Genomic DNA, 25,474 nt, shown 5'->3' with positions numbered 1-25,474 from the left:
GAGCAGTTTGTTAGCGATAACTAGTCCGATCCGCTTAGTTAGCTCTATAGAAGTTTGCCGGCGCTCCGGATATCTCTAAAACATCGAGCAGAAGTGGAGGGATCTGTCCTGAAAAAAACAACGTGTGTCTTCCACATTAGTATACTTTCGAATTGAATTTTCGTGACAAGACGAAGAAAAAAAGAGACGTTTTGGAATTTTATTATCTGCTGCGGTGCTTATTTCGTAAACATCGAACTAATCAAAAAAGTTTTTGACACGTGACTACGGTTAAAGAAGACTTTATATTATCCAAATATACTTATCTGCATTTTAAAAAAATATGTTTACATCCACAAAGTTTCTTCCTCCCTTTCTACTCTCTCGTAGAAGAATGAGCTGATCTGCAGTGTTGTAGACTGAGGTGTTGTAGAGTCTATCTAGTAGAGTTCTCGTATTCATGACTGCACAAAATATCGGACTGAGCTGTTAGAGATTTGGGATAAGTCTGCTAACAGAAAAAATAAGTTAAATAAAATAAATAATTCAAATTAAAAAAGTTAATAATAATAATAATAATAATAATAATAATAACAATAATAATAATAATAATAATAATAATAATAAAGATAAGTCCATTGTGCTAGTGAAGGTCAGAAGGTCTACGAAGATTGTTGCAGACATTAATATTATGCTGTATAATCAAATTAGTTTTGTTCACAATAACTGTAAGAACTCTTGGTGATTAGATGAAATTTTTGTGAGAGAATCACTACAACTCTTGCTTTCAATCCGCTAAAACCCATATCGATTCCACATTTGCCTGGGATGTTCGATTAGGAACTTAATGAACCTAAAAAAGAGCCACGAAAGAGATAAAGGATAAAGTTAAACGATAAAGGGTCTGGCGTTAATCAATCCGCTTGGGATGCGCCCCCACGTTCACTTCAATTCAGAATCGTTCGGGGTTTGCGAACGTGTATCTGGCCTATACAATGACTTGCGGTGGCTAGCCGATGTGTCAAGTCAGTGTTTTTATCCTCCCAGACAAATCTGGTACCAATTTATCGAGAGGAATGAAAGGCTTGGTGAACACTAGGGCAGATTCGAACCTCCGATCGATCATGCAGGAAGCGGAACCTCTAACTGCTACACTACACCAGCCCCTACGAAAGAGATAAGACTAAGAAAAAACAAAGGAATGGAATAAAGCATTGTAAGCTTAAAACATTTTTAGAGAAATATTTATATTAATATTAATGGATAATAGGCCTTCATAAATAAATAATAAACGTTCAATTAAGATAAAATAAAGTGATAGAGATCAAAGAAAACAAAGCATGATTAAACTAAATAGGCGAAAAAGAAACGAAATAAATTAATATAATGAAATGTTGAAGTCTAGTAGGAACTTGAACCTCAGGAATGGCTTTCAGTGGCCATTTCCTTGTGGATTCCAAATTATGGCTGCATTTAAAGTGAGACTCTAAGAACATGGCCGGAAAAAGGGGGAAGTTGTAGTCATGGAGTCATTCACAATCAAAAACTCCTAACCTGAGTACAACGTACTCCATCTTCCCGCCTTCCGCTATTCAAAATCATTCAAGCGAAGGCTTCAAGGCCTACGAGATTATTACTACTATCCCAAAGGGACGACAGCTACATCAGAAACTTGTCAGTTTTTTTTCAAATGAAAAATGTGTAAAAAGTGTTTATTGACGAGCATTTGTAATAGGTTCAGAGAGAATGAAAAATTGGTAGTTTGGAAAAGTTTGAAAAGAAAGTTAGAGTTTAGTTTATTTTACAAAGGAACCTCTTCAAAAAATCATCATTTCCATTCCAGATCCACATTATTATTAAAGAGGACCTTTGGCGGCAGTTAGATAGACATCTCTTCAGTGTTTATGGGGAAAGGAAGAAATAAACTACACTACTAAGTACTGTATGTGTAAAGTGCAACCACTAACTAGTGTAAGTTTTTCTATATCTAATCCTGTAGATCTGGTTCTTCATTCTCTGAAAATCCAGGCAGAAAGAAAGTTTTATGTTGAGAAAAAACAAAAATCAGAGAAAAAAAAACGACAGGAAACAATTCAAGCTTTATAGCGCCTGCTATGTTTGAGAAAGTAATTTCTTTAAAGGACTTTTCAAAAACATTTAATGTGAATGTGCATAAGCAGAAAACAAAAAGCGATCGAACCTCGACAAAAAGTTTTTATTTTTAGCGATAACTTTTGTCAGAAGTGTAAGAAAAAAAAAGAAACCGTAAAACGCATGCAAGAGGCAACCCACCATTTAAAAAATCAAAACAAAAAATGCTCTATGATGTTGACAAATGTTACCGCAGAGAACAGATTGGAAATCACAATTTTTATCCTCGAGAAAAATACTCCTATCTAGGCGTAGGCACAAAAGTTCTGACATCATCCCTGGATTATGTGGTGATCACAGAATTGTTCCTTTTCCATAAAAAAAACGTTTCAAATACTACTTCAGATATCGCTGTTAAGAAAACTGTTGAAAACTTCAAACAAGAAAAAAAAACATGAATTTGTCGCCGAAGATGGATACGGTAAAAATGTACAGTTGAATAACGAGAGAAAAATCCTCAATAGCCAAATATCGAAGTTCCCACAGTTTGAATCATCTTCGTTTGTAAATAAAATATGGCAATGTCGCTTCACTGACATGTAATAGAGCGTTTCTGTGGTAAAATCATGGACCTCAATCATTCACAAAATGGGATTTCCTCCCAGCTCGTACTCGCAGGGAAAATCTACGGGAAAAAAGGAGGAATTTTCACAGTTGCTCTGCAATTTACCTGGATCACTAAGATTAATATGAATTCAGCAACCAACTCAGTCATGTTCCCAGCTACTTTCCCTCTGCTCTTAGGATACCGAATATTTTCGATTATTTTGTTTTTTTCTTCTCTCAAGTTTTGTTGAGTAGTTTTTCCATGGTGAATGAAACGATTTCCGAAAACGGAGACGAAATAGAATTTTGATTTGTGGCTGGGATTTTGATCTACACAAGAACTGATGAGCTGATAAGGTAATACTGAGGAGTTTTAAGAGTCAAATGAAATCATTTCCGTTATGTGGAACACGATTAAGGAACCGCTAGAAGATCCGACTATGTACTTTCCTAATATATTCACATAACATCTGCATCTACATAAATACGAATTATGATTAATTATGATTAAAAACTTAATTAACTTACTTACTAACCAATTACATAATTAATTATGATTAAATAATAATGATTAAATGCACGAAAGTTGTAGTCTCATCAAACGACAAAATTGTCAATAAGTCAAGAGATGTGAGCTATAAGATTAAGAGAATAAAAAAAAGTCTCACTTAAACCACGTTGGCATAACAAGAAAACATAAATACACTCTCAAATGCCGAGGATTCAAGAAGAGAGGACTCGGAGATTGTCAATAAGTCGTGAATTTCAAACCCTTTTAATTTTCAAATATCTTCTTTCTAAATTCCAATGAATTTTTACTCAGGTCCTTTCGTAATTTTTGCAATTTCCGGAAAACTTACGCAACTTCTCCGCCAACGGTAAAAAAGGATAAACCGTTCCTTAATTTCAAGTTTCATTTCAATTTCTTTTAGTTTTCAAAACACGAGGAAAATTTTAAATTACAACGAATTTTTATTTCGCACTTGTTGTGACTTTGGCAGGCGATTTCCAGAAAACTGACACAACTTCTCCGCTGAAGGTAAGAAAAATATGATGAGAATCAAATGTTTGAATTGGGTTTCAAATTAAATTTAACTTGTGGGGGATGTGTTAAGTGTATCATTTTTTCGAAGGTATTATTATGTGGGTGTATCAAGTAAATCCTAAAAATCACGAATTACGCCCGCGAGTTCGCTACTAGATAAGAATTTACACCGAAATCATTGTAAAAAATTCTACAAAGCACAGAAATCTACAATAGGTAAATTTCCAAACAACTCACTCTCGCTCGTGAACGTACCGAACCATTTCGTTCGTACATTTAATCTGAATCAACTAGAAATACGCTGAATATCGTAAAGAAATGAGGAAAAGTCGGCTTAAACAACTGGAAACAAGGGAGAGGAACGACAATGGCGACGAAGACGCGGAAAATGCTCTCCGGCAGTGTTCTCCTCAGAACTCAGGAGTCAAGAAGAAATTCGTCGCTGGTCGCCGTTAGTTCGGTCGAAGAAAACCGAGAGGAAGTCTGTTCGGTACGTGCTTCTGATAATAGCGAATCGATTGCTCACACTCCTATCAGAAACATTTCACAAAGGGCTCGTGATCGCTAAAAATAGCGTTAAGAAATCAACTTCAATAGCAAGTGCAAAACTTGAATGATCGATGCAAAAAACAATGTCATGATGGAATGTGAGAATGCGGAAGAATGTTCTCGATGAAGGCCAGACGATGATGTCAATAATTTCAAGAGAAGCTCCCGATCGAAAGTGGTATCATTCCAGAAAATGTAATGATTGAAATGTCAAGCCCAGCAGCTTTTAATGTGAATCATTAGTGGATAATATTTGACTCATGAGAGAAAAATTTCTGTTAAGGATGGAGACTAGTGGAGTTATGGGATGGGAATCACGGCGGGGCGGCTAGAAACACTACTCGAACGTGGTTGGTGCAACAGTCTGCCTGAGAAATCACTAAAAACTTAGGTAAGGAGGGTTTTAAAAACATTTTGCTAGCTTGGAAAACGATAAAACATCAAAACAAATAGACTAAACCTGATAGAAAAAAAACCTGGCAGTTTCTGGTAACAAATAAATTCCCACTTCCTAATTTTTAGCGTCAAGCTGTGGAATGAATGACTTCTATGAGTTTCTTTTGACTTTTTGCTGGCTTTTTTCTGCTACACTTAGCTGTGACTGTTTTTCTGCGGTTTTTTTTAATCACAAAAAAGTCAGGAAATCCAGGAGTTATTTCAAAGTAAAGTATATTGTTGAGTAAGATGAAGAAGATGACTTGAAACTGGTCTGGAATAGAGTATGAAAGATTTTAGGTAGTCCCTTTCAAATCGGAGGCACTTTAGACGCCACAAAATCATATTTTAAAACCACCACCAAGATAAAGAGTTTTAAATTCAAAACTTGGGATTTGTATTCCTCTCCCAATAAAGAGAAGAAAACCTTGCACATATTTTGAAAGAATTTTAGAGGATTTTAGGAGAGAAACTGATCTAATAAAAAGTGTTTGGAAAACAGCGAAGAAAATTGAACGCCGGGAAACTTTGCACTAGTCGGCGATGTTATTAGAACTCGTCGTCAGTCTTCCCGAACATGTATTTAAAAGACAAGTCGAAATATTGAATATTGAAACAACATATTAATTATTGAAACTGTGACGTTTTCTATAAAAAGATAAGGGACCTAGAACTGAAAATAGGATTTGGTAGAAAAAAAAACAGGAAAAAAGAGTCTCTCATAGAAACTTCCCTTCAATTAATCATAGGAAAAAGATTGTTGCTGGACGACAACGATACCATTCATTAGAATTTCAACCTCAGCCTTAGTTTATAGTCTACAGATCGTTCCAGAACGAACTTAACAAAGGAATTACACTACGATACATAAGGCTCAAGTTCAGGATAAAAACTGGGTTCCGAAGAAAATTTGTGGAATCGTTGTGCCAGACTTATCAATAATAATTTTTGAAAGATCTCTGAAGAGTCTCAAAAAGATTTTTAGGTTTTCTTCTACCGTGAGCAAACACGCCGGGCGCCACAAATTTCTTTGCGCCGCTCTGGAAGGCGAAACGATGTGCGACAAATTCGCGCAGTTTTTGTTCGGAATCGTAGCTCAAATTTCGTCTGGTTTCCTCGCTTTTACAGGATTTATTTGTTCGTGAACGCTCATCACCCTCAGGAACTCAAACAATCTTCGTTGATTTTTTGGAAGAGCATAAAAGAGAAAATCTCTTGTTCAGTTCTGGAAAAATATGCATAAAAGTTTAGTTTCGAAGAAGTACTCATGCATAATACTCATCCAAAGTTTGCTGATAGCCTATAGCCTAAAAAAAAACTAGACACTTAGATAAAATCCAGAAAATCACCGGATTAAAACGTATCTGAAGGCAAAATCAGTTCAAAAACCGAATAAGGAAGAATCTATGTATTTCCTTTAAACAAGACCACGAAATCCATATAAAAAAGGAAAATAATCCTTTGTTTTATAAGGATTTCGGGGTCTTATTTAAGGGAAATAAAGGAGAAGTAAGGAGAACCAAAGATATGCGGATTTTGACGAAAATTTCCCCAATTCTCAAAAAAATTCTCAAAAATATAACTAATCAACAAGGTAAATAAATTTTTCTTTACAAGAATTTTAGAAAATCTGATAGTGTAAAGCAGAGGAGAGAGAGTAAGAGAAAAAAATTGGAAATAATGATCCCATTAAGTATCTTCTTATTGCATACTATTTCTTTCACAACAAACTTTTTTTTCAACTCTGAAGAATTTTTACTTTTAGAAGAAAACAAAAACACGAAATTACAAAGAAAGCGAAAGTAGAGGAGTGGAAGAAATTAAACAGAAATATTGGAGGAATAATAGAATAGGGGCCAGAGCAAAATTCAGCAAAATAATGTCACATGAGATTTTGACGAAATCTCTGCGCTGCGGGATGGCATCTATAGCGGCCACCGCCATTGTTTATCGACTTTTGATCAGTCTTATGGTAGGTAGGTTTAATAGGGATAAATTGAATGTGCCTGAATTCTATCTAATTTCTTTTAGATTCGATTGGTTTGGTTGTTTTGGCGCACAACATCCTAGGATCCCTTCTACTTCCTTATTTCTTTTAATTTCATTCAAATTGGAGCCAATAGATCATGGAATGAATCGGTCATTAATGGAGGTCGCTATATATATATATATATATATATATATATATATATATATATATATATATATATATATATATATATATATATATATATGGGAATGCTCCGCTAATCTTTCACAACGAAGAGACAAGCTCAAGCTCAAACTTTTCTTTCTTTTCATCGTCGACAACGTTCAAATTCGACGATTTTGTATGCGACCGTAGCAGCGTAATAATTTAATTTTGAGAAAAAATGTCGACGGACGATAACATCAAAAAACACACTGTTGTTTCCCTAGAGCAGTCTTATAGAAAACGGTGCATATTTATTTTATTTTATTTTTATTTTTTAGCGAAATGTAATGTAGAGTGCTAGCTGAAACAGTAGTGTCTGGACTGTAGTGCTCCACATTGCAGCATATTATAACAATTTTTTATTTGTTTCATTATTTTTTGTGAACTTTTTCAAAACTACATGGTGTTCTAAACAAAAAGGTCTCATTTCCAACAAAAAGTCAAACTGGAGAATGACACTCATATTTCCGCAGTGATTTGCTTACCTTTTTGCAGATGTTTCTCGGAAAAAAGTGAAATTAAATGCTAACTACTTCGTTTGGCAATGGAAACTTCAGTGAGTTTGAGCCCTGTAGGAAAAAGTTGTGGAAAAAAACTCGGCGCAGGTAGAAAAGTTAACTCTAAAGAAAGAGTATGACAACTTCAAACAGAGATTCGGTGTCTCAAAATTGGGCACAAAAGTTCCTAATTTCAAGCACGCGGACACTATGTAGTACTGCTAAACGTGGTGCCGGAATTGTTCTCGCTGGTCCACCAACACCTTAGCCTATTACGGACAAGTGGATTTTAATCGTAATATTTAATTGATTTTCTTGAACTGCAGCCATAATTGGTATCCTCCTTTGATCGTTCGGGATATTAATTGTTTATAGAAAAATGAAAATGCGGTGAGGCTTGTGTTTTCAGATTCAACACGACTTTTAATTAAGCCAAATGCGAGGGATTTCACAAAAATGACAAGCAGGGATAGGGAAAATTTTTAGATATGCAAATTTAAATGAAGACGAACGAATTAAAACAGAGATATGGTTGCATAAAAATACTAGAAGAACCAAGAGGATACACAAACTTTAAATACAGAAAATTGAAATATGTAGTTTTGCCTTACTTCCAGGTAGCTACCAAAATACTGCTTATAAACTAATTTTCATTTTTTTAAAGTAGAATTTCCCTAGAAACTATTGCTTCGGCGTTTTTTTTTATTCATCGATGTAGTTAGACAAATGAATCAGCGGCAGCCAGGACGAACTGAACAGGACGAATGTGTAATGTGTAAATGGTTAGATGACTAAACAGAAGCGAGAACAAATAAATAAACCGAAATAATCAATCAATCAATCAACAAATTGATTTTTTCAGAACAGAAGAACGTTCTGAAAAAAGTACACAAAAAAGCAAATGTTCTGGATAAAAAACATATCAAGATAAAAGAATTTGTTCCTATAAAAGGAAATCTGATAAGTTCATAAAACAAAAGTTCTCTGGTTGTTCAAGAAAACAAACAATTTTCTTCTCAACCGATTTCATCTCCCATAATGATTTGAATAAATTCGGCAAAAAGTGCCGATAATGAGTCATTTTAGAGATTTTTCGTCCACACCGGCAGCAATTACATGACATTTATGGCAGCAAGAAGAAGAAAAACAAACATGAGGTCGAACTAAGAAAAAAATTATTCTCTAAAGATAGTTCTTCAACGATTTCCCTCAAATTAACCAAAAAAAGTCTACAATTCTAGACGAAGGAGTTTTGGTCGATGTAGTTAGACAGTTTCTTTTTTGTGAATGGATAATCTATGCATGAACAAACCACATATTTACACGAAACGTACTGTCTCCTAGCGACTACAAATATTTTCAGGTAGAGATGCTGTCATTTAATTGTTTTCAGAAAGCTGCAACAGGTATGGCTGCGAATTGAATTGGATTATTCTCGTTTGAACCACGGACTTCACATTTTTATACAGAGATCATTCCATTTTTCCAGATTTTTTAAAATCACGTCGTCTGCACCTTCATTAACTTTTTCTCTTAACTTGTTAAGAACCTTAAAGGACACTTATTATAGATACAAACGAAAAATAAGTAGACTTATATATGGATGTTTAGTAAGGATTTTGCAAAGGCATATGATCCGCAAAATTACGAAAATTACGTTCACTTCGTTCCACAACGCAAGTTAATTGGTACTTAATTGGTGTGTAATTAATTGAAGATGATTTTTGATGGAAAATTTTGGTATTTGTTCTTCTTCTGTTCTTTTAGTTGGTTTGTCTTCTATTCTCCACATAAAACAGTCACAGGTTTTCTTTTCTTAAGAAACTTTCTTGACACTTTCTTTTAAAAATAAGCATAATATACAGTTCCACTCCTTAGCCATCTCTTCTTGAAGGTGTTGTAAGGGGTCAGGAGAAAACGTCAGGGCCCTACTAATTATTTTTACTTCATTAAATCACATTTTACTAATATCTCGGTATCGTCTCACAATTCCAGGACAAAAAGAAGCAGAATACCTTGCACTTACAATCTTCTCCTTATGGAAGAGGGGAAGAACGACATTAGTCTCCACTTCCTTAGGAAGAAATGAAGAGCAGGGTTCCAGCTTCAAGCCGGTTCTTTTCTTTTTTCAAATTAAATTTACTCTGTTAAGAAGTAAGTACGGTGGATGTACCACTCATAAGAATCATAGGATTCACGGATTTTGGCAGCTTGAGCGGAATCAGAGCAAATAACCCCTTAAAAATAATGGATCAGATGATTAATACTGAGCCTATACGAGTTTTCAGCGCTATTGTTTATGACCTGTATACGCCAATAAAATCTACTGCATAAATTAAGTGAATATGTTGCAGAAATGCTCGGGACTCGTTCTTTTTTCAATCTCTTTTTTAACACAATCTAACGAAAAATCTAAAATTAAAAGAGTTCTGCATGGCATCAATTGCTTTTCGTGTTCTATGCAAAATATTACATTCGTGTTCTATTAAAGATAAGTAATAAATATATTATATAAATGCAATAAAAATGAATATGATAAAAATATTATTATGATAAAAATGAACATGAGTAAAGTTTTTATCGTAGCTTCTGCGGCCACTGTTTTTCACCCATTTCAAATTTCAAATTCAAATTTTTTCAAATCAAATTCAAAGGATTTTCAAATTTGCAGTATTAGCTTGTACTCTCATCCGAGAATTTTTTTTTGGTTTGCGTGATAGAACTACGTTTTTCATGGTAAGATATTCTAGGTTTTTTTCTCAGGTTTTAATATTTTATTCAGATTTCTTCCAGCTATTCTTTTTATTTTTACCTATTTTGCAGTAAATTTGAACGTAATGGGCGACAGAGAAACTATCGTTACGGTTGACTCCGATACGAATTTCTCATCAAAATTCATGATTCAAAAACATGAAAAAAACCTGATAGCCTGTTTTCCCAACAACCCTACTGGAAATTCGTCCATCCCAATGTTACTTCCGGAAAACTCCATAATGTGAGATTTCACAAACTCACTTTTTATCGCCTCTACCATCAAATAGAGTTCTTCAGTCTGAACGCACCTGTTCACGTTCCTTTTCATGAAATGAAACCATTCCCATCGCTAGGAGATTGAGCAGCCTTCGTCATTCGGAACATCTGTCACAAATGACTGTGGTTGATGTCGATTCCTGACGTAACCCCCTATGTATTTCTGTGGTTATTTTGATCACGGACTCTTTTCCCTTTTGGATCTTCTGTAGTGTGATTGTGAGTAAAATACATACAAATAAGGATAAAAGATAAAAATAAAAAAAGGTGAATGGTTCTGCCTTTTTCTTGACGATCCATTTTTAGATAAGCTTCTGCTGAGGCTCGTCAGCAGGCGTTTCTCGTTTCCTCTGCCGCAGTACACCAACTGCCTGTGCTATACACCAATCTACTAATGCTATTTAATTCGTTTGGGCAACCTCGTTTTTAGCGTTTAGTACACAAAATAAGGTCCAAAGTGTCTCTTAGGTTCGGAAACTCAACTACTCTTCAGCACCACGACGTTTAAAATCTTCCGCAGTGCCCAGATCCATGGGTCCCACGTCCTGGCGCAAAATCATTGAGGTCAGTAAAAAAGGAAACAACTAAGAGTGACAAATTTGAATTTTCGAGAGTTGGAGCTAGCTTTTTTATTTCTTTGGCAAGATGTGGCTTACAATAACAAAAATTGCTAACTCATTTCCTTAGCAGCGAAAAACTGTCCTTGCAGATGTATGTAACAGACATGATGAATTTGATTGGTAGGCTTTCTTTTGCTTTACTTCCTACGAGGTACGTTAGAACGCGGGCCTTTGTACATGCTCCAATCCCATCAGCAGTCCATTCATTAGTTTTACTCGAGTAGTCGGGTGAGGAAGCTCCCTCGCGGACGCGGAGTGTGCACAAGAATAGCATGTTTCAACTCATTTCGTAGGATCCACGCCGTTTTTCACGACGGTTAAGGAAGAGTGAGCGGAGCCATGCTCGCTTTCACAATCTACAACCGGAACTCTACGTTTTCCCCCAGATTTCCGTTCCACGTCAATTTCGTGGTACACTGCCTTTAAGAGAAATGTTCCCCGCGCGATTAATCTCTTCAGGAGGAGGCATAGGCTGACCAGCACGGTCACGAGATGTCAGCCCATATGACTTTTTTAGTTTGAGGACGTCACAAGGACTTAAATCTGGTGAGGAACATCATCCTCACTCCATTGAGGATTTAAAGGACACGATCTATTAAAGGAAGGAAATCGACGTCATTCCGCCTGAACTAACCCGAAAAGTGACAGAAAATTTTTGGCGACGCCACCAGCAATGTTTCGACAACGACAGCCGCCATCTTCAAGATATAATTTTTGAAATGCAATAAATAAAGTGGCATCTACATTAACTTTTCAGAAATCTAGTGACTTTTTGTAGGTTCTTTAAACTTTTTCTTATAGCGTTCTAACATATAGGAGGTCATTCAGCCTATATAAACTTATATATACCCTACATAAACAGAATTAAAACTGAATTGGGTGTGAAAATGGGGCGCTAAAGGCATGTGGAAGCAAACTCCTTGAGAATTAGTTCGGATGTTTCATGGAAAATTTTGAAAATCTACTTGGTTACGGGTTACTCAATCGTAACACTTCATTTTTGCCGCTCTTTGAAAAATATTCTATTGAATCTCTTGTTATTTTATTGTATTTCATTATTTATCAATCACGCTTCCCACAATCTCATTGAAAATAATGCTGTTTTTTCATGAAAACGTTGAGAGATCGAAATAAAATTTGTTCATGTTGTTTTCACGAATTTATCTGGTTCCTGAACGCCTTATCTAGAAAGGACTTTCAATTTTTGCTTAACAGGCAACCAGACCTTTTCTTATCGGACAACACGTGGCATTTCATCGTCACGGAAGAAAGTGATATGATGAAAATGGTGGGCGATAGTTGGTTACAGTATGTGAGTCAATGTAGAGGATCCAGAAAATCAGAGTTGTCAAGGACTGGATTTCTTATAGAGGACTGAAGTCGAAAAAAGTTTCAGAGAAAGAATAAACGAATTTTCAAAAGAGGAATGTGTGAAGGAATAAATATATGAAATACTGATCCAGAGGTCGCAGAAATCAGGCAGAAGTGGCGTCAAGAATCGATTTAAAGACATCTATTTAAAAAACGAAGGTAAAACCGCTGCAAACATTGTTGATAAGCGAAGTACATATGTAGACGTAGGACTACGAATAGAACAAGGATAAAACACAAATGTGTGTATTCTGTTCAAGTGGTTTTTTTTCTTTTCAATCAAGAAAGATAATGAGAACTAAAATAGAAATAGTATGTTATGAACGTATGTACATAGGTTAACCATAAGATTTAGGGAGAATTGCTTAAAAATCTAGAGTGGTCAAAAAACCCGGTGAAAGCACTGAAGTTGAAAAGGTCGGTCGAAAATTACTTTTAACGTCTTTTTTAAAATTTTTATGCAAGTTCTAATGTATAGAGCATGAAAACAAATTCATATAATATTAAACGTTTTCCATTTTGTCAGATTTCTTCTGGAACACTCACAAAAGGACGAGAATGTGGCATTTTTGCGATAGATTCATTTGATCTATGTAGCACATGCATATTGATTTATGTAATTCATAAACAATAACGGGAAAAACTCGTAGGAAGTCAAAATTGATCACATCATCCATTATTTTCAAGGTATTTACTGCTCCAATCCGGCTCAAGTTGGGGAAAATTTGTGAAAATTTGGCGAAACCTTATTTTCGTGTATGCTACATCCAGGACCTTCTCCACCCACTTTTTAACATGGTGAATTTAAAACGCTAGAGTTTTCAAATCACCTGTAGATCAGCTAGAAAAATTTTGAACTAGAGATGATACTATTTATATTTGAATTTTTTTCCAACTTTGACCACTGTGATACAGCTTTGCTACTCTTCTGTTAATTCATGAATTCCGGCTTCTCACTGATTGAAAGAGTCACATTATGACCAAAATTATTGTCCACGGTTAGACGAACAAAATCCAACTGATCTGACTACAGTGCAAGCGGTCAAAGACGTTCTACAATGGGATGAGCAGACTATTCGATATCAAAAGATTCGATTTTCTGGAAAGTACCCAAACGAATAGAAAGCATAATAGAAAGAAAAAAAGAAGTAGGCCAAAATTTCTAAGAGAAAAAAAGTTTTCGAGTGAACGAGAAAACTGCAGAAAATAGCCAATGTACTAGGATTGGTCTTCCGTTTCATCCTTGTAAGAAGCAAACGAATTTAGGGCGCGGTGATTTCAATATTTTAGCGAAATAACAACAGTAGCGGTCTTGTGGTGCCACTTTTCTTTCTCGCATAACATTGCACGATTTGAAGGAGTCAGTTAAAGAGCCTTATGGCTCATATTCTTCCAAATAATTTTGTATTAATGGAAAATTTGCATGGTGTTTCCGGAATTTGTGGTGTTATGCGTTGAGCTGCTATATAAAATGTTAAACGCTTACTCGAAAGTTGTGTCTTCATAGAAAATGGTGAAAAAAATGAAGTCTTTCGATAGAATAATACTATAATTCTCAGAATTTATTCATTTTTTATTGGCAACAAAAACCTAACCTCTTGCATGATAAATTAAGTAGAGTAAACCGGGATAGTCCATAGCAGCTAAAAGAAAATCTCCCCATTTTTTCGCGGTTGCCATACGGTAATTCCGTCGATGCCTAAGCCATTAATGATGACAAAATCGCTCTTGTTATGTACTTTGGCCCTCTTTTTCCTATTTTGCGCAGTAAAGAGGATTCTTTTATTCCCATCCGGCAACTCAATCTTTAAGCTTTTTTTTCTGGAGAGGAAGAAAAAATGGCTTCTAGTCATTTCTTCTTTTTTCTTTAAAAACGATTCGGCTTTTTTTCATTTCCATCGCTACAACATGCCTGCGGCGCTGAGAATTGCTACTGGAGCAGCAAAGGACGGAGAATTCTGTAGCAATTCAGGAATGATCGGTCTTACGACCCATTTGAAATACTGAAGAAAGACATTATTTTTCTGTAATTGTAGTCATTTTTATATTCTTAAGAATTTTTGCGACAATTTTTTTTTGATATTTTGGGAAATGAGGTAGAAATGAAGGAAAAGAGAGAGAGGAAAAAGACAAAAAAAATTTTAGGGCTTTTTGTGGGATCATAAATTAAAATTAAAGTTAATAAATTGATATGTATAATGAATAAGGAATTATTCTCGGCTCCTATTCTTATTAATTGTGGAACAAAAAGTTCACTTGAAACGCTCACCTATTTAAAAATAAAGAAGCGGTTTCTCCTAAAGAAAATACAGGTGATGTGGACGACTTCTTTCTAGTCAGGTACTTATAAAAGCCACAAGATTTGCTACTAAGCGTGTTGTAGAAAAACAAACACGCTTCGGATATAACTTTATAAGCATAGCTTTAGCTATAAGCATAGGTTATAACTTTTTTCTTCGGCTTATAGCGTGGAATAAGTAAGTTGGACAATACTAAAACGCAAGGAATATAAAACTTAATTTATAGTGATGAGAAGATGAGAAGAGAAAGTCAATGGAATTGATGGAAAGAATGTCGTGTTCTGGTTAAATATTTCAGAATTTTTTTTATATTTTCAAATAAGCGGAACCATGTTTGAATTGGAAATTAGATTTAAAAACTAGAGTAGATAAAGTTTTCTTATTTGTTAGTTCTAAATCAAGCGTTTTAATAGGTCTGAAATGGAAATTACGATAGTAAGTGAAACAAAATGTTGGTGATGACGGGACATTGTTTCCTTTAGTAGCGAATCTTCGGGTGTACAGCTTAAGCTCCATGTTGATGTCACATGTGGATCACAAACTCACAACTGAGGTAAATAACGCTGTCAAATTAGTGCTGAAGATATTCCCAACCAAATTTCTACACCAACTATTCCAGACTTCAAAATATAACGTGAAATCATAAAAGAAAAATGAGAAGATAACTAGTTAGAGAGGAGGCAAATTATCTTATTTTTGCTTCACTTAAAATACACATATTGTAGTTAGTTTTGTTTAATGAAGTTATTGCTGAAAACTTCAGAAAAGTCTTCTATTTCAAAGCATCATGCCAAGAAAAAATGTTAAAAGTATAACTCAAACAAAAACTTAGAACTTTTCTGCTGTTTTCCTAGAAACTGTAGAAACTGTATGTGATGAGGATCAGGACAGGAAGTCAATTTTAATTTCTTCTCCTTTTTCGTTCTTTGATTCTTAATATTTGGTTGTTAACAACCGGAAAAAAGTTTTTCACTAAACACCCTCAAGCAAACTTTTGAAAATTCCGACTTTTCGAATAAACAAGTATTCGAGAACACATTTCAACATATATATATATATATATATATATATATATATATCAGACAGCTGATGACATACGCACAAACATATATGAATATCCAACCAAAATATTACAAAAATACAAAAATATAGAGGGTACCTACCACAGCTTGGAAGTTAACACTTCGTATCATCGAATATCAGAAAATTCCATCACTTAGTGTTCGACTTCGAAAATATTCGAAGGGGATGAATAGAATATTGAGCAACAGCCGACCAAGCGCTATCATTACCTATTATAACTATTCATTTGGTCGAGTATTTTTCGCGATCCCGAATGTTCGACAGTCGAATATTCCAATTCACTTCTTGACTACCTCGGTTACTTCAGCATAATTAGTGAGGGTGAATAATTAAAGACTTCAACCTTGCAAACAAAATCCCTGGTAACATGGTGACCATTTTCTTTTATTTTGAAAACGAGTTTATAGAAAAATCTGATAGCAATTGAAACGAAGCCATAAAGAAAAAAGAAAAAAATACTTCGTTTAAGATTAATCATTATAATATTATAATATTAAAATAAGTTAATTAGTAATATTATGATACAATTTTTAACTAATGAGTAAAAGTTCACAGCGCAGTTTCGTTGCTATCCTATAAGTATTCTGGAGAGTTGGCTCATTTCTTGATTTTTTCCGTTTTAAAAACGAATTGAAGTGGAACGGTTACTGTAGCTCATACACTGAGGAAATTTAACACCTATTCTTAATTCACAAAATAATTTGTTCGTAACAAGGAACTATTGTGACAGACTATTTAATCTTAGTTGACGACGCTCCTCAAAATTCTTGCAATTCAAATCACAACTTTTACAAATTTCTAAAGGCAATTTGACGTAGAAACTAACCTTAAAGAGCTAAATAATTACGTTGGAAGGTAGCGTTAAGAGATGTGGCCGAGGAGTACTTAGTAGTAGGCCAGATGGAAATACAATCTTACAGTAGCAATATTTAAATACTCGTTAAAATTGCGAATTTTTTTGTATTGGATAATACAGCGTCTTTCTACGAATCGCCCTCTAAAACTTGAAGAGAATGAGCGCGGAAGTGTCTTATATTGGTTTTATGTACCATTTTAAGTGGAGCGGATAGAAATTTTACGCGTTCACTTCTTCAAAATTTAAAGTTTTCTTCTAGGGATTAAATAAAAATCATAGGAATTCATCATTGTCAAGAATGACCGCTCTAGTTGAGGAATAGATTGCGTAGTTCATGAAAAATATTCGCTCGGCGGGTCTGCAACACAAGAAATCTCTCTTACAGGACAAAAAAAACTCTTTTTCACTCTCTTAAGATCCTTTAAAAAAGCCTAGAAATTTTCTGAAAAGTTAAAGAGGCACAGAGAAATAAGAAAAAAACGGATTATTGCAGCATCTCTTCTCCAAATTAATGAGATTTTCCGAATGTGACTGTGACTTTTGTCCTATCCAGGCGTAAAGGAAACATGGGAATAATTTACATAGTTAGTCAGAAAAAAAGGCAGAAAACTTACTCAAGAGAGATGAAGAAAAAAAAAACTCATGAGAAGTGAAAAAACTCCCGTTAACAATTTAATTATTTATTTATTCCTTTTCCTTCATTCCAGTGACGTCAAAATAAAACAAAATCCATGGTGATATAGTGATAACCTTTTTTTTGTTTTGGATAGGAACATATGTACAGAAAAATTTTGCAACTCTGGCCAAGATACAAAACCAATAGTAATTGGAACCATAGCGAAGCGCTAGAGAAAAGATGAAAAAACAACTCGATTAAGATTAATCATTATTATATTATAGTATTAAAATAAAATGTTTAGTAATATTATGATCTAAATCATATGAAAAAATCCAATCTAAAGAGTATTTGCGTTATTGTCGAGCTAATCGCAACAATCGCAAAGGATAAATTTCATTGTGAGGGTCTGTAGGAATCTGAATTTCTTTTCTGTCGACATTACATCGCTATTTTGAAACTATCTACCATAGCGTTGCGGAGCACTTATATACGAACTTGTAATTTTTTGAATATCTCGAATAATTCTTCGAATATTCGAAAAAACGAAATCTCCTAGCATGGCATAGTCATTTGACGGTTTCTACAGCGTTATATGTTCATGTCGACTGTACACAATAAGTACATCTCTGCGAATGGTGCACAGTCAGTTTTCTATAATACCCGAAAGAGGGCATTTTTATCCAGATCCACCAAAACTTACCAGTCTAACGATATCTTCAAGTAATTTTGCATTTGCAGTTTTCCATGAATGCGGATCTGTTCGTTTAGGCATCGTTCCCTGGTTGTGCTTAAACCGAAAACTATTACTCGCAGCTCATCTGCTCATAGGAAACTCGCGATTTCAAGATTTTGGAAAGAACACGAATAAAGACCCAGATATGCAATATCTCAAAGAACATAGGAAACATGGAAAATTGTAGTAAAAATAGTGAATAGCATTCGTAACGGAACTTGGACACCGCTACTGTTCGATGAGAACGGAATTGCGATGAAATGGCACGGATGAAGCCGATGAACATAAACAGAATCGGCAGAAAAAGGAAATGTATTTGTGGAGAATTGCAAAAATGTCGTAACTGATGACTCAAACAGAAACATCGGCTGACAAAACTAGGGAAATCAACAAAAATCACCTCAGAATTGTCGTCAATACGTAGCCTAACGATGTTTCTGTAGTTTTCACACACACACATACGCTCCAAGCACAAGCAACGAGACGGAAAATGCATGAGAACGATCGATCAACCAATCTCACCATCAGCTGAACTGACGTTGGTGGTTTCTTTATTAAAAATCTAAGCATATGGTTGAGTCCCATAACTTCCTCGATGGAGCTCTTACACTGTTGTCGAATGGTCGGCCAGAAACCACCGATAAGGATTATCTATGGAGAAAAAAAACAAGGAAAACACCTTTCCCACATCAGAAACAAACAATGAATACTCGCAAGATTTCCCCACCTATTTCACGTCATTTTTCCTCCTGAAAATTTCGCAATTAATTTCGCTTACATCTGGCCATGTCCCGTATTCCCGGAGAATTCTGCACCGAGTGCAGCTGTTCAATCCATATTTTCAGTGAATAGCGGCAGAATTTGGACAGATGTGACAATGATTTTCTAGGAAGGAATTGAGTAGTTTTATTTTGAGGTAGTGTGATAAAATGAGGCAAGTTGCTGGGATTAGGTGCATCCTAGTGAAAGAGTTGCGATTATAATTCTTTTAAGTGGGTGGGAGGTTGCTTCCAAGTCTCGAAAGTCTATCCTTATTATAACTCACTGTCGGGATTTTCAAAATTTTCATACAACTCTGACGGAAATTTCACATATCTCTCACGATTTTGAAACAAAGGAGGGGACGAAGGAGAACGTTAAAGATCCCCACGAAATTTCATGCACGTCCTCTGCGGTCATAATTGCACTGCAATTTTAGGGGAGAATTTTCCGTTTTCAGAATTTTACGTTTATGATATGACGTTTGAATGAATTTGACGTTTATGATTCCAAACATCCTTCCAATCTGTCAAATTTCCCCGTAAAGAAATACTGTGTTAATACATCTTTTCAGATATTCTCCCTTAACCAAAACTGACTAGTTTTTAAATCCGAATTACAGGCCTTTCAATTCTTGTTTCATGTTTCATTTTCCGTCAATTCAATTCCGTTTTGTTTTGTTGTTTTTTTTTTTGATTTTCATCACTTAATAATTCACATATGTTTAGACATTGGCAAAATGGTGTTCTAGCCTTTTTTCTTATACATTTTTTTCCTTCACTTTTGGTAGGAATTCTAAGAAATAGAATTTAAAAAAAACAGAAAGGGGACTGAGAACAGGTGAATAATAATTTTGCAGGGATTGCTGAAGTTTTTGAGGAAAATTGAGATGCATACGAAGTATACAAACCAGGAGTTAGAGAGCATATACACTGAAAGTACATATTATCCATCAAAACTTCGGTGAAATTTAAGTAATTCGAGCGGAAAACGCATTCGACTCGTTCGAAATAAGAGGTGAAGTTCCTTCGGGAGTCCCTCGTGAAGCTCACTAACTCTGGAGGATGTAATCTGATCGCAGCAAGTTCATTGGCATGAAAAACACATTTTGAAAAAAAACTGCAAACAGATGGAGACCTTGTTGCCACAGTTTCCATAGAAAACATTTTTTGGCATGTACAATAAAACCAATATTTGTATTAGGTCTAAGAGAAAACCGGAACATTTTTTCCAAATATTTATTTGTTTTATTATTACTGGGGAAGGTACGGATGTGCATTGATTCTGAGTCCTGTACATTTTTCAAAGATTTCAAAGGCTACGATAATACACCGAAACAAGGGACTAAGACGAATGTTTCATTTTCGAAAAAACAAGAAAACTAAAGATTACCGGAAAGAGAGCGACGACTGGTTCGGAAATTAGTCCCAACAATAGCGGCTGGTTCGATTTCTGTATTTTCTGGATTTTTCAAATCGTTTTTCTGGAGCAATTTTTCCAGGAATAGCTCCGGAGAAACATTTTGAAAAAAAAACACTTTTTTCGAAACAAAACTATGTACACGAACAAAATCGCAGAAATGTCGAATTCTTGAGAATCTTGCATAACAAGCCTAAAATATCTTGAAGAAAATTCTTATAAGTAGACAGCTTTGTGTGCAAATCCTGAGTGCTGCATTAATTTTTAATAGAATCCTAGAGCACTCAAGTTCTAGTAGTAGGTCAACAATTTACTCATTTTCATCATTCATTTCCGATCATTTTCGCTTTCTTTACTTTCACGAATGAGATCCTCTAGAAAAACTAAGAAAAGTAAAGAAAAGGAGGGCGCATGTGGGAGAGGTTCAGTATGAAAACATCAGGAAAAGAAGGACGAGACGCGATGACAGCGGTCGGTAAAAGAAAACGAACGTTCGAAACCCGTTTGTACGTATAGTACGTTCATTGTTACTCCTTTTCTTCACTTAATGCTTAATTGATACTTTCATTTTGAGCCAGAAACAAATCTCGGTCCTCCTCCGCGAACGCTAAAAATAACCGACAGACGACGTACGTGCACGTTCCAATTGTTCAGTGAGGATAGAACTGTAATGCTGACATTCCTGGCAGCATTGACACTGTGCAAATAAAGAATTCTAGGCATCTTTTGACATTCAGAAAGGGGCGAGTTCGACTCACTGAAAGGATGGATTTTTACGAAAGCGAATAAGATTTTTGGATTGAAAATCGTCGGAATTTACGCTTACATAAGCCTGTTACACAGCAGGAAACAATTTATTCTTAGCAATTCTTTTCTTTTCCTGGAAAATTCCCTTGGTGTAATTCACTTATTTGATTGTGCACATTTGTAACTGCACTGATACTCTGCAAATTCTTTGGTTTTTGCGTCGTAATACTACTACCAACCTTTTTTTCGCCCCCCCCCCATCCCCCCACCCCCACTCCTCTCCCCACGCTCTGTCTATTCGATGGAGTTTTCATGATTTTAGATGACGATTATGTCGGTTGTGGCGCAGCGTCGGGGACAAAATCATCCCTCATCGTTGGTGGTTGTACAATTTGTGCCCGGCTGAATTTTCTGGTTTTCTCGTCGACCATCAAATACACGTGCATGCAGAGAAAGAGGTGTAATTACGGTACTTAAGACGAAGACGACTCAACGCAAGCCGCGCGAACGAAGAAGACCGCAAATTTGACTGCTTCCAGGTGACGGAAAAATGTTAGCAGCAGCGAGATGAAAAAAGCAAAGCAAAGCAAGGAAAACAAGAAGAATGAATTAACTTAGTGTTCCTGGAAGAATGAAAAAGTATTCGTTTCTTCTGTCTCCGCCTTCACACTTCCGGTCATTAATGAAAAATGTCTAGCAGCCGATGAATAGTGTTGTTTTCAATGGTTATCCACTACTGAACAACGACATTTGTACACCTACGCAAAAAAAAACACTGAATCAACTGAGTTTCTAATCGTGTTCTGGATCCTGTTCCACGCAAATTCTTCCGGAGATATTCAGCACGGACAAGTGATTCGACTATTTAATGGATATTTAAACGACGTTTAGAGTGAGGCAATCTATAACTGCAAAAAAACAACGATTTAACGATCAGCGATGCACGCTGGTCCCTACGGTCCCTCGGTTTCCCCGGCTGCTGTTGATGGGCTTCCATTCAACGGCAACGTGTCGTTGTCGTTGATTTCGATTCCAATAAAGCGCCTACAATTCATCGTTCAACGAGCAATCAATACGATTGAATCGGCGGTCGAAAGGAGCATTTCCCATGGGAAAATTACAGGAAGTGGTGGAAAAACACGCAAAAGATCGTCCAAAAATAAACATAAGTCTCTGTGAAAGATGGCGCTTGTGATAGTTTTAGAAATATTCTTAAAAATAAATGTGAGCAGCTGCAAAAACTGTGGACTGTTCCACAAATTCCAGCATAATCATCCTCATCCTGGATCGAAAATATGTGAACAAATTTCTTATAGAAGTGACCAAAAACTCCGCAATTTCTTCTCTCACAAATATACAATTTCCTCTGAAACTAAGGAGATATTTTTTTTTCATAACGCTCATAAATTATGTATTCATAGCTACGAAAAAAAGAGCTATAAACAGCAAACTGAGAAAGATATCGAGTTTTTATTATACATATTGCCAGGAGCCTATAAAAACTTAAAAATTTCTGCATTCAGTTGAAAACCAAAAAAAAGGAAAGAAAGAGAGCAAAGAGAGAAATTTTCCTGGAAGGACTGTGATGATTGGAAAAAAATCGTCCAAGGAAAAGGAAATTTCCATTTCAGTCGTGATGTAGATCGTAGGTGTGCAGTCTAAATCAAGTTGCTTAGTTGAATTTTGCAGGTATAACGTCACTAAAGACAAAAGAGCGGAGAAGTTGCTTCCAATTTCTGAGATTCCACAAGACGTCTTTCTTCTACACTTTTTATGCGAAGTTTGGAAAAAGTTCTCCATAGACGCTTGAAAATTTCAATAGCGTTCCATCTTTAGCTTAATCAATTATGTATTTTATGTATTCGAGAGCGTATGCAATGAACTTCTTCAGAAGTAGGCCTGGAAAGTCTGGATTGGTGGAAAATTCTCGAGAAATACAAACTCTCAAGAATTTAAAGAAAGAAGTGAAGATGAAAACAAATTTTCACGTTTTGTAAAGGTGTTGTAAACGAGAGAACGCTATGACGAATTGTTGAAAGTGATTTAGAATTCTCTCAGCAACGATTTAAAGCAATCGTCAGCCGTCACAACGAGTGCTACTGCTTGCCATTCTGTATCGCACTATTTGTTCGTTTATCATTCGGATAAAAGAGCACCGGTGCCGGTCCTCGTTAAGCTCTGGCGTTCTGGATGTTACTGCCACTGCAACGCGGATCAGCCGTTAGGACAACAAGAACTGCGAAAAGTTTGACTGCGAAGTGGATCGGATTTTTAGCGCATAAAAATAGAACGATATGTTTCATTTCGACTGGTAAAACCCGTACGGTGTGAGAAACCTGTAGGAAATGTAGGAACGAAGCGCTTATCCTTAGGTTTTTTTTTGACTTTTCCTTCAATGACACGTTAAGAATTGACTTTTTTTCTGGCTTTGTAGAATTGGAAACTTTGAACCTTCAAAATACGTTGTACTTTCAAAATACGTTGTACCTTCAAAATACCAAAATATTAAATATACATAATGTTAAAATCAAATAGGTAAAATTACAAAGCGGAGTCTTTTTTCTTATTTTTTTTGTTCTGATTTTTGTTCAATGAAGCGTCTGAGAAGTTATTAACCGGCAGATTTTACTTTTTTCTGGCTTCAAAGAAATGAAGAACTTTGTATTGTACATTAAAGTACAAAAATACTAAAATATCTGTAGTATTAAAATTAAATAAATGTGAGAACAGAAACGGAGCCCTTATTCGCTTTTTTTCTTTTCGTTCTGACTTTTCTTCCAACGATTTATTAAGCGACGGATTTCATTTTTTCCTTGTTTTAAATAATTTAAAAACTTTGTGTTTCACGATGAAGTGTAAAATATCAAAATATCCATAGTATCAAAATCAAACAGGTAGAAGAACAGAACGGTTCAGCGAATATCCGATAAGTGGAATGAAAATAAATCCAAATTCACTGATCACTCACTGTATTGTGACTGCACAGAACAGTGAATTTTTCTCGCTAAATCAGCGAATCCAGTAACCCGTGATAAAGAGTTAAAATCAGGTCAAAAATTTGCTTGTTTGTGACAGGAGTGGGAATAAAGTATCGAATTTCCGTGAAAACGAAGACTTTTCAAGAGAACAGATGTACTAAGAGATTAACAAGCCATCATGAAACTTTATAAACCGCAAGCGATGGTGTAAACCATGGTATGGTAGCCCGCATGGTAAGCTCTGAGAGATCACTGCAAAATCTTAACGAGATATCATTTTGATGTGTCTCAGGACAATAAGCAATTTTTTTCTATGAATAAGAACAAATCCACACAATAATCAGTTATTTTCTGATAATGTGAAAGGTTTCAACTTGAAAAACAAAGCGAATCTTTCGGGTTTATATTAGAGAATCGAAACTTTTTTCTGGAAACATTAGGATAAGGAACTGAAGTCTGTTAATAACGTAATGAGCTTAGTGAGAAGAATCGAAAAAAAAAACCACTTTTCCGGTGAGATGAACTCCCCGAAATAGCACAACGTCATAGTATGTTTTCTTTCATTTCATAATTTTCTAAGAAGCCTCCAGCATTCTTATGGCTCCTTTTTTCCTTCTCCAAAGAACAACAAACTCATTTACCTAAGTGGACCAGCAAGGAACGCCCGAGGCTGTTTGGCATCTCTTCTGAGCCGATAGCTATGTGAGTGAGTTAAACTGAAGGCTAATTAGATTATTTTTGCATATCCTGCAGTTGCTGTCGACGTCTATATAGACTCGTAAAAATCTTGCATTTTCCTCCGGAAAGACTATAAATCGTTGCACGGAGATACCGGAAAAAAAGCACTCCAACTTACGCTTGCACAAGATCGGTTCGAACGACGTGTTGAACTACGGTAGAGCAACGATTCACGGATTGCTCCTTCTCGGAACGACATTTTTTGCTTCTCGTGATAGAGTCTCAGTTGGTCATTGAGCTGATAATTTGAAGCTCCTGTATGGATCAATAGTGTAGTTTGCAGTAAATTATAGCAGATACGTATAAAACTGCCTGAATACCTTCTGGTACTAGTTGATAATAAGCACACCAACTGCACACAACGACGGCTATAAACAGGAAATACCTCCTCTTGAGAAAGGCATTGGAAATTAGAGTGGAAATCTGAAATAATACAAAAAATTCTCGAAACAGACCACATGATTTTACAATCCAAATTCTGATGAATAACAGAAAATGAATGCATCATGGATGTCACACGCAAATATGGGACTGAACACACCGCCGACATTGCCACGCCCACTCATCGTACACCGAAATGGGATTAGCACTTTGAGCCGCATATATATATATATATATATATATATATATATATATATATATATATATATATATCAGGATTTGAATTCCTGAACTTTTGTTTTAGGAATTTGCACATTCCGCATGTCATTAAATATTTTTCGTATTATGTTTTAAATCATTCGAAAGTATATTATTTGTTCTATTGGAATCTACGTTTTGTTTTTCCATCTTAATTTAACTAATTTGAATTTTTTATTTTAATTT

At 35.4% G+C, this 25,474-nt stretch overlaps 1 protein-coding gene across 5 annotated transcripts in view; it reads right to left on the bottom strand.

Moving 5' to 3' along the window:
- The window catches only part of RB195_008202 (uncharacterized protein), a gene marked incomplete at both ends in the record, with an annotated part of 44,238 nt that extends 19,039 nt beyond the window's left edge, over positions 1-25,199 (bottom strand). For 3 of the 5 annotated variants that reach the window (XM_064194601.1, XM_064194600.1, XM_064194598.1), the window contains one exon: positions 3,959-3,997. In XM_064194601.1, coding sequence (XP_064045744.1) covers positions 3,959-3,997 — 39 coding nt within the window. Of the gene's footprint in view, positions 1-3,958; positions 3,998-9,543; positions 9,634-17,975; positions 18,063-24,767; positions 24,905-24,969; positions 25,073-25,190 lie in introns of those variants that run through there. The other 2 variants (XM_064194597.1, XM_064194599.1) reach the window with 2 other exon arrangements.
- Between the last annotated feature and the right edge of the window lie 275 nt (positions 25,200-25,474).

Source organism: Necator americanus, chromosome III (genome assembly GCF_031761385.1).
Source record: "Necator americanus strain Aroian chromosome III, whole genome shotgun sequence".
Lineage (NCBI taxonomy): Eukaryota > Metazoa > Nematoda > Chromadorea > Rhabditida > Ancylostomatidae > Necator > Necator americanus.
Note: the sequence above shows the minus strand (reverse complement) of the source record. Positions and strands in the feature narration are given on the sequence as shown.